The sequence below is a fragment of the Corticium candelabrum genome, chromosome 2 (genome assembly GCF_963422355.1).
Source record: "Corticium candelabrum chromosome 2, ooCorCand1.1, whole genome shotgun sequence".
NCBI classification, from domain to species: domain Eukaryota; kingdom Metazoa; phylum Porifera; class Homoscleromorpha; order Homosclerophorida; family Plakinidae; genus Corticium; species Corticium candelabrum.
Genome location: NC_085086.1, coordinates 7,314,133 through 7,324,132, shown reverse-complemented (window position 1 = coordinate 7,324,132; position 10,000 = coordinate 7,314,133). Strand labels below are relative to the sequence as shown.

The 10,000-nt window shown below is 37.6% G+C and overlaps 2 protein-coding genes and 1 long non-coding RNA gene across 3 annotated transcripts in view; 2 read left to right on the top strand and 1 right to left on the bottom strand.

Annotated features, from left to right (window-relative positions):
- LOC134198092 (uncharacterized) overlaps positions 1-2,129 on the top strand; it is a 2,309-nt gene extending 180 nt beyond the window's left edge. The window contains exons 3-4 of the long non-coding RNA XR_009972770.1: positions 76-150; positions 2,066-2,129. This is a non-coding gene — a long non-coding RNA (uncharacterized LOC134198092). The remainder of the gene's footprint in view (positions 1-75; positions 151-2,065) is intronic.
- A 1,129-nt stretch (positions 2,130-3,258) lies between these two features.
- Positions 3,259-10,000, top strand: part of LOC134176423 (chromosome partition protein Smc-like) — a 30,665-nt gene continuing 23,923 nt past the window's right edge. The window contains exons 1-9 of the mRNA XM_062643093.1: positions 3,259-3,327; positions 4,809-4,871; positions 4,933-4,995; positions 6,288-6,350; positions 6,412-6,474; positions 8,733-8,795; positions 8,861-8,923; positions 9,315-9,377; positions 9,443-9,505. Of these exons, the coding sequence (XP_062499077.1) occupies positions 3,259-3,327; positions 4,809-4,871; positions 4,933-4,995; positions 6,288-6,350; positions 6,412-6,474; positions 8,733-8,795; positions 8,861-8,923; positions 9,315-9,377; positions 9,443-9,505 (573 nt within the window). The remainder of the gene's footprint in view (positions 3,328-4,808; positions 4,872-4,932; positions 4,996-6,287; positions 6,351-6,411; positions 6,475-8,732; positions 8,796-8,860; positions 8,924-9,314; positions 9,378-9,442; positions 9,506-10,000) is intronic.
- Positions 7,051-8,192, bottom strand: LOC134198237 (uncharacterized). Its single transcript, XM_062667596.1, has 2 exons — positions 7,218-8,192; positions 7,051-7,120 (listed from the first exon to the last, which is right to left on the bottom strand). The coding sequence occupies exons 1-2, from the start codon at positions 8,171-8,173 to the stop codon at positions 7,051-7,053; spliced, it is 1,026 nt and encodes a 341-aa protein (XP_062523580.1). The 5' UTR covers positions 8,174-8,192.

Below are 10,000 nucleotides of genomic sequence, written 5' to 3'. Positions count from 1 at the left end.
CATGTGGCAAAGAAACCATTCTGATTATTGTTGCATGCATCACATATTGGCTGAGCATTCATGCATGCGTTACAGAAAATGCAGCATTCGTTGAACGAGAAAATTCAAGAACTGCTGAAGAACGGACAGCAGCGGGACAAAGAAATTGAGGTAGATATGCTATGGAAAGTTTAGTTGTGTGTGTATGTACTATATAAGATAATCTAGACAGCGGACTAGATTAGTATTACATAGAGAACAGACAGAAACTGAACTAAGTTATCTTCAAAAGAAGTGTGATTCTTGCCAGTTTTGTTATCCAACTGAAGTGCTGTGATTGACACGCACTGCGGCCGTGTTTGACGGATATCACATGCATTGTTCCAATTCTGCACATGTATACATGACTAACTGTACACTTAGAGCTATTCGTTGCAGATCTTAGTTACGCCGCAATTTGTGCGTAGCCATATATGTACCCAAGCTACGTGCAGGGCAATACACCTTTCAAAGTAGATTCAGCGTAACTAGAGGCTATGGGTTGACAATACTGTGTTACAATGTGAATCCGATGCAGTCTGCAAAAATTTATCCATTGAACTGAGCTTGATGACTTTGATTCGAGACGTATCACAAGACGAAAGGAGTCATGACTGTGTCCGTCAGGTTATGGTATACCATAGTGTTAAGAAAGCAGTAGAGTGCTAAACCTGCTGGCTTACGTAGCTCCACTGCACTACATGCAAACCGGCCCATACAAATGCAATTACTAATTAGCCCAAAGTATCATCGCATTTACACTACAAAGTCAGGCCCTATCAACATAAAGACCAACATGAAATGAGCGACTACTAAACATAGCTAGAGTAGACTGACCGGTAGAGGAGGTACTGCACGCTTCCCCTTTTCAGTGGACTGTTGACGTGCATGTGTAATTTAGTGCAAATTAGTATCGCCCTACACTTCAGGTCACACCCTATCAACATGTTTACCTGATAAGTTTACACAAGGAATACAATTGGGCCATAAGCAGATGCCTTTAAAGTTTGACCATCATTCAAATTCATGCCGTTTGTTGTTTTGTGTGTTTCGTAACCTCGACAGGAGAGAAGTTACCTGACATCGGTGAAAATGGCCCGGAAGTATGACGCGACGGAAAGGGGTCTGGCTAGGCTAGACTAGCTTTCTGGTCTGCATGCATTACTCGATTTTCGGTTGGGTGTAGGTTTGAGAGATAACTTCTGGAATGATTACCCGACGCCTGGATATCCGGGATTTGTAGTGTTATTTATCTAACTGCAGCACAGTTCTCACACAGCAGGTCATTAAAATATGCAACAGCAATCGTATATATCATTCAGTACCTTGTTTTCTATTTGGGTGATCGACTCTCAGTACGAGTTTCTACGATTTCAGATATATTCGAGTCTCGCAAAAATTGATTAAAATTTTTTTAATTAAAAATTTTTATTAACTGTCAATTAGTACCAATAAGGTGGGCGTGTGCATAAAAGTGTGGTTTTATGTAACATCATAAACTTTCGCCAGACACCCATTTCAAGAGGTCACGCTAATCTCCTAGCTCATCTGCTGCCTCTGTTTTACTAATTAAAGCAATAAAACTAAAAGGCGATATTAGTGATAATTTTGTGATTTGTTGTATACATTAAGAGACGCGTTATATACAACGAAGTCCAGTCTGAATTCAACATTAAATCAGCACACAGAAGAAATAATGGTGACAGTTGAGAAGCAACAGGGCTATTCTTGCTCTTAAATATCTACTAATGCATCTGATGTTGACAATCAAATTTAAAAATCAAAATCTAACATAAAAATGGCAGATTGACGTAAGTGTTACACAACAAATATTCGGTAACTATATGTTATAATAACGTATTGACATAATAGTACGGGTAGTGCTATAAATTATATATAGCCAAGGCAAAACAACAGACACCTTAGGTAGTTTCTGGTCAACAACTTTGACTTTGGGCAAACATTCATCACGAATTCAAAAGATCTCTTTTATTATTAAAATCAACTTGTGCAGATATTGTCGGTTAATTACACTGGTCGTTTATAGGAGCTACAATCATACGTGACAACTTTAAGGAATGACGTGAATCAGCAACAGTCAGATTTACAAGTTAGCAAAGACATATAAATAGACCATATATATATATATATATATATATATATATATATATATATATATATATATATAATGCATCTTTCTCTATTTTAACACAGGATTTGACAATCACTGTTATTGATGTGAATACCACGACACATGAACAAGAAACAGACATACAGGTATTATTTTGCTAATAATAATAATAACTAAACTGAAATATTTGAAATTTATCAAATAGTTTCTGTATAGGAACAAGGAATCTACAGTCTGTCTGCCTGTGTGTCTGTCTGGCTGTCTGGCTGTTTGTCTATTTGTCTGTCTGGCTGTCTGTCTGTCTATCTGTCTGTCTGTGTGTTTGTCTGTCTGTCTCTCTGTCTGTCTCTCTGTCTGTCTCTCTGTCTGTCCAATACATATATTTCATACATTGAAACTATTAAACTCACACTAAACTGTAAAACAAACAAGCTAGCTTGCGGTCCCTACGCTAAAACTAACTGTTAACGCCTAAACAACTGGAACGAGTACGACTCAAAATTACATGAGCTACACTGAGCAAGTCTCGAAAGTTTTCTAGTAATTACTTTGTCATTCATTACACAGTTGCAACGCAACGGAAATACAGCGCCGCCAGTATACAATGAAGTCAGTGCTGTTGTTCTGTCCATCTTCGTTGACTGAAAGGGTTGATAGATCACGTAATAGACTCTGTGCTCTTCCACGCCAACGACCAAAATGGTTCAAACACAACAGGTATACATGTTGAAAAATTCCCCAAAATGTCAAACTTCTGACCCTATTTTGTCACTTTCTGCAGCCATCTTCTAGGTGCACCATCTTGCTTGGAAGCGAGTGATAGCATGTCACCATTCCAAAGATGGACTAGCGAAATATCCAATTCAACGTCAGTGCCAGATTGAGGGTTGAAATACACAATATCTGGTTGACAATTGTTGCAATCATATAGGTTCTTAGACTCCGTCTTGTGAGTAGTGTGGAGATGACCCAAACAATTTGCCCACACGTTTACAATAGAACCGTGTGTCCAGATAAGTCCACCTCCGTGTTTGCATGTTAGTAAGTGATATCCTTTACTGTTCAGCGATTGACGGCACTCACAACTATCAAGAGCTGCAGCAAGGGGCATGTCACACCCCAATTTCAAACGAGTTGCAACACAGAAGTCGGCAACGTTCAGCGCAAACTTTGTTGAGGTTGGAATAGAATCCAGCCAGGTCTCAGCTCCTTTACCTTGCAGTGACATGAAACGAGAAGCCTCATGACAAGACTGGGAATTTTCTTGAATCGAAGAAATCATTTGTTTGAAATGTTCTTGAGATAGTTTGTGTTGCAACTCATTAGGATTGATAAGGAGATCTTCCAAAGCCTTATTTACTGATAAAGAAGCCTGCAATTCATGAGCAATCGAACCACAGACAGTTACATCCTTAGGACACAGGACTCCATTAATTAATCAAGCTCTTCAGAGCTGGAAAACTATGAGTGTCTGTCTGTCTGTCAATCACTCTAGCATTTGATCTTTGTAAAACACAGAAAGCACAGGTCTCCAATATGTCTTAAATAAAGATGTCTGTCTGTCTGCCTGTCTATCTGTCTATCTATCTGTCTGTCTGTCTGTCTGTCTTTCTGTCTGTTTGTCTGTCTGTCTGTATGTATGTTAGTCTGTCTGTCTATCTGTTTGTCTCTCTGTCTGTCTGTCCCTCTGTCAAACATATCTATTCAAACTTTGTACTATTATACACCATCCAAGCAAAGCAACAAAATACTACCAAAGCCCATAGAGCTTGGTTCTACCTACAACTACTTATTTCTATGTGGATGTCACTGGAAACAATCTTCTGTATTTCTTTGGCAGTCACTCTACCATTTGATCTTTGTAAAAACAAAGAAAACACAGATCTCCAATATGTCTTGAATGAAGATGTCTGTCTGTCTGCCTGTCTGTCTGTCTGCCTGTCTGTCTGTCTGTCTTTCTATCTGTCTGTCTGTCTGTCGGTCTTTCTGTCTGTCAGTCTGTCGGTCTGTCGGTCTGTTTGTCTTTCTGTCTGTCTATCTGTCAAATAACATCTATTTCAAACATATATCGATAATAAAATGCTAGTAGGTACCTATATAAAGTTCAGTCTGTCTTTCTGTCTGTCTGTCTGTCTGTCTGTCTGTCTGTCTGTCACTTTGTCTGTCTGTCTGTAAGAATGGTTATGTCTATTTGTAACTCGAATCCCGTCATATCTGCTGGCCAATCACCAAAAAATCAACCATGATGTAAATCGCGCTTGACACATCAATGCAAACAGAAGTTTCGGTTTCAAAGAGAAATGGCGTTTACAATGCATTGATTCAAAGTTCAGGAACCGACCCTAGTAGCAAGATGCGTGAAAGTGTTGATTGAATATTTCTAAGCTCAAAGGTCTCACCATTTTCTGTTACTTACAATTTCAGGTTTAGTATGTATACAAAAGGCTGATTGACCTTCTTGCTGTATTGTAAGACAAATAGTTTGCAAACTACCGTTGAATAACTTATTTCTAAAGAAAATGTTTTAGCACATGGTAATATAGTTTTTAGCTATTCAAAGTCACTACAACATGCATAGTCATTATAAACCGTCAAATATTATTCATTATTTAATCAACTTGTGCAGAGATTGTTTTTTTGTTATAATGATCATCGATAGGGGCTGCAGTCAGACACGACCGCATTAAGGAATGACGTGGATCAGCTAAAACCAGATTTTCAAGTTAGGAAACAACGCTTCCAGGTGAATGAATCATTCCATAATCTCTTTCTTTCTCACACAGGATTTGACGGTCACCGTGAATGTCTTGAATGCCACACAACTTGACCAAGAAACAGATATACAGGTATTCATTATTTTGCCGAGTCTTGCTGTCAGTTCATCTTTTTGTCTATCTGTCAATCTGTCAGTGTGAATGACAATCTATCTATCTGTCTGTCTGTTGGTCTGTCTGACTGTCTGTCTGTCTGTCAAATACATATACTTCAAATCCAGAGAAATTTCCATCAAGAGCTTAAATAGTGGTCTTTAAGTAGAGTTCCTCTAAATCGACAACAAACATTTAAGGCTACAACAGATGGCCTCATATGGAGCTGTCTGTCTGTCTGTCTGTCTGCCTGCGTTTCTGTGTGCCTGCCTGTCTGTGTGTCTGTGTGTCCGTGTGTCTGTCTCTCTGTCTCTCTGTCTGTCTGCCTGTCTGTCTGTCTGTCAATGGCAGTATATTTTCAAACATGAACTATGGTACAATAGCAAATAAAAGCTAATTACGAATCCATACAGATTTCAAGTTCTATAAGATTATAAGGACATAAAGTCCTTGTTTATGAATGAATGCTATTTATGTCAGATGCCTTCATACGTCTGTCTGTTCTTTTTCTGTCTGTCTGTTCTTTTTCTGTCTGTCTGTTTGTCTTTCTGTCTATCTTTGTGTCTGTCTGTCTGTCTGTCTGTCCGTCTGTCTGTCTTTCTGTCTGTCAAATAACATCTGTCTGTCTGTCTGTCTGTTTTTTCTATCTGTTTGTATGTCTGTCTGTCTGTTTGTCTTTCTGTCTATCTGTCTGTCTGTCTGTCTGTCTGTCTGTCTGTCTGTCTGTCTGTCTGTCTGTCTGTCTGTCTGTCTGTCTGTCTGTCTGTCACTTTGTCTGTCTGTCTGTAAAAATGGTTATGTCTATTTGTAACTCGAATCCCGTCATATCTGCTGGCCAATCACCAAAAAATCAACCATGATGTAAATCGCGCTTGACACATCAATGCAAACAGAAGTTACGGTTTCAAAGAGAAATGGCGTTTACAATGCACTGATTCAAAGTTCAGGAACCGACTCTAGTAGCAAGATGCGTGAAAGTGTTGATTGAATATTTCTAAGCTCAAAGGTCTCACCATTTTGTTACTTACAATTTCAGGTTTAGTATGTATACAAAAGGCTGATTGACCTTCTTGCTGTATTGTAAGACAAATAGTTTGCAAACTACCCTTGAATAACTTATTTCTAAAGAAAATGTTTTAGCACATGGTAATATAGTTTTTAGCTATTTAAAGTCACTACAACATGCATAGTCATTATAAACCGTCAAATATTATTCATTATTGAATTAACTTGTGCAGAGATTGTTTGTTTGTTATAATGATCATCTATAGGGGCTGCAGTCAGACACGACCGCATTAAGGAATGACGTGGATCAGCTAAAACCAGATTTTCAAGTTAGGAAACAACGCTTCCAGGTGAATGAATCATTCCATAATCTCTTTCTTTCTCACACAGGATTTGACGGTCACCGTGGATGTCTTGAATGCCACACAACTTGACCAAGAAACAGATATACAGGTATTCATTATTTTTGCCGAGTCTTGCTGTCAGTCCATCTTTTTGTCTATCTGTCAATCTGTCAGTGTGAATGACAATCTATCTATCTGTCTGTCTGTTGGTCTGTCTGACTGTCTATCTGTCTGTCAAATACATATACTTCAAATCCAGAGAAATTTTCATCAATAGCTTACATAGTGGTCTTTAAGTAGAGTTCCTCTAAATCGACAACAAACATTTAAGGCTACAACAGATGGCCTCATATGGAGCTGTCTGTCTGTCTGTCTGTCTGCCTGCGTTCCTGTGTGCCTGCCTGTCTGTGTGTCTGTGTATCTGTCTCTCTCTCTCTCTCTCTCTCTCTGTCTGTCTGTCTGTCTGTCTGTCTGTCTGTCTGTCTGTCTGTCAATACATATATTTTCACACATCATCGCTATTACAGTCTAAGACAATTAGAACTAAAATCACAAAGTCTAAGAGCCCATAATGGGCTACTTTATCAATCTATCTAATTAGCAAAACACGGTTCAGTTGAGTCCTTTGATCGTACTACTCTTCCTAATTTTTTACATAAAACATTAGCATTGCATCTTTGTAAAGCTATTGATAAACAGCGACGCCAGTACGTCTTGAACTCTCTGCCATTTGATCTTCCATCTTCATCTGTTGACTGGTGTGACAAGCGATTGAGAAAGTCAACAGCATCTTGTCCCCATCTTCCAAAATGTTCGAAAACCAAGGCAATGCAGTTAGAGGTGCGACCCCACATGTTCCACTCACCACCATATTTCTGTGCCTTTTCAAGCTCTCTTTTGGATGCAGCTGCACCATCTTCCAAAGCTGCTTGAGAAAGAATCTGTTGTGCCCATGGGTGAGCCACAGAAATGTCCAATTTGATATCGCAACCAGATTGTGCATCAAATGCAATGATATCAGGTCTATCATTACTATTAATGTAGCAATTCCTTGGTTCCCTTTGGTGTGTCATTTTAAGTTGTTGTAGGCAGCTGCTCCATACACTGGACAGTGTTTCGTGAGTCCAGACAGGTCCGCCCCCGCTCTTGCATGTTAGAAGGTGATAGCCATCTCTGTCAACATCTTTTCCGCATTCACAGGTTGACACAACAGATCCCAAGGGCATTTCACAACCCAGTCTCAAGCGTGTTGCAAGACGAAACTCGCCAGGCTTTAATGCAAACTTCGCTGATTGTGGTATTGAGTCAAGCCACGCACCTGCTCCTGTTCCCTGAAGAGACCTAAATCTTGCAGAAGAACGCTTAGATTGAGGGTTTGCAAGAATAGAAGATACAATGTTGTCAGTTCTTTGCAAGTTCAATTTTTGTTGTAACTTTTTAGTGTTACACATCAGATCAGCTAGAGATTTGTCTTCAGGTAGAGCGAGATGAAGCTGATGACTAATGGATCCAACAGAAGTACAACTTGGGATTGGACAAGAGATGTTCTTGATTGGACTAGTGAGATCTCCAAACAAATGAGGAAGACGACTTAAAGAGTGAGCCCAGCTGGATACAAATGCAATATGACACGTTGTTTCTATTGATGTCATCCCAAACCCACCATTGCGAACGGGCAAAGTTGCTTGCAGCCATTGGTCATTTTCTATATTGCGAAAACTAACCAATTGCAAAAAGGTTTCTTTTGTCAGCTGATCATGAAACCTAGCTGCAGACCTTAGCTGAGTAGGACACACTGACCGTGCCATATGATTAATGCGAGGCACATGACAGTAGCGTAGTAGTAACATTCCAGATTGAGGATCGTCTGTCTGTCTGTCTGTCTGTCCGTTTGTCTGTCTGTCTGTCTGTCGGTCTGTCGGTCTGTCTGTTTGTCTGTCTGTCTTTCTGTCTGTCTTCAGCTAGTACATATATTTTCAAACATTGACATATTATGTATACAACAACAGTAAAATATATATATGTTTAGGTATATAAAGTGTAAAATACAAAAAACGGATTTTATAAACCAATTAAAGCCTTTCATTGTAATGCTATTTGAAATTGCATAGTTTGGTTGGTACAATAACGACTTAAAAACGTTTCTGCTTCATTGTATAACAAAGCGTTTGTAAATACCGTTCAATAACCTATTTATAAAAATTATTGTCTAAGGTAAAATTGTGTGTCAGTACAACAAGCATTGAAGATGGTTCCTGGGCAATACTAACTCTTTGAACATTTGCAAAAATTAATTATAAACACGATCAATTATCTTTTATTTAAATCTCTAGTGCAGATATTGTTTGTTGCAATGCTCATCTGTAGGGGCTACAGTCAGACGCGACCACACTAAAGGATGACGTGCTTCAGCAAACTTCAGAATTACAAGTGAGGAGATAAGCGTAGGTAATTTACATTGTTGTATGATAATATCTTTTATTTTTATCTGCTAGACGTTGACAGTCAGTTTAAACGCTTTGAATGCTACAACAGTTGAACAAGAAACAGATATACAGGTATCGATAATTTTGCTGATAATAATCAATATGGTAAAGTATTTCGCATTAAGTATTTGTGATCGATGTATTGTATGAGGTAAAACCATATTGCCTGATTTATAATTATCCATCCAGCTGCCAACATTCTTCCTTAGGTCTATGTTATGTTTTGTTTAGGTAGTACACTAAAATTACATTATCTCATTAATTCTATTTTACAGAAAAATCTTTTAAGTATTATTTAAAAATTTTTAAGTAACTATGTACTATTGCGATTACAACAGACATTGCAGACAGACTCTGGGCAACCGAATTCAACTTAGGAGAAACATTGGTCATAAATAGATATAAAAATTACCTTATTTACATCAACTATTGCCAGAATAATCAGTGATATAGTCATCTGTAGAACTTACAATCAGACGTCAACAATTTACAGAGTAGCGAAACTCGACAAGACACTGATTTGCAAGTTAGTAAAACATAAAATTTGTGGTCAGTAAACTAATTAATTCAAATGTTAAATTGTTTCTTCAGGACTTAACAGCGACGGTTGATAAAGTAAATTCGACTGTCTTTGGACAAGCGGAAGATCTAATGGTAAAAATATAATTAAGTACTATTACACAGCGTGGTCAGTATTTTTATTTCTTTGGGTTTACAAAATAACACTTATTTTATGAATTAGCTGTTACGTTCATAAAGACTCCAAAATACCAGTTAGTGTTTATTATTTTATTAAACATTTCAGTTTTCGTATTTTGATAAACAAAAAAAATTAAAATACAAAAATTGATTTTTAATAGATATCAATAAATTGGCAGTATTTTAAGAATAGAAAGTATTCATAAATTATTAAACTTAAATATTAAATAATTCTTAAATTTAATTAATGTCTGACTTATTAAATTATTACATGTAGCAAGAAACAGTTAGCACATCTACTTACATTCCATGACACACAGTTGGCATTGGAAGGAATGACTATTGCATTAGGGAATGCACCTTTTAATTATTTTTAATTTAATTATTTTAAATAAAATTTTTATGAAAAGACGAGTAGAGAAATCCAAAACAGAAAAATTAATCTACAAA

What these genes read in the sequence shown, in the direction of transcription:
- LOC134198237 (XM_062667596.1), bottom strand. Translation starts at nt 8,173, where the DNA reads ATGGCACGGTCAGTGTGTCCTACTCAGCTAAGGTCTGCAGCTAGGTTT. An exon ending in TATGGTGGTGAGTGGAACAT is followed by an intron (nt 7,121 to 7,217) that starts GTGGGGTCGCAC and finishes TTGTCACACCAG; the next exon opens with TCAACAGATGAAGATGGAAG.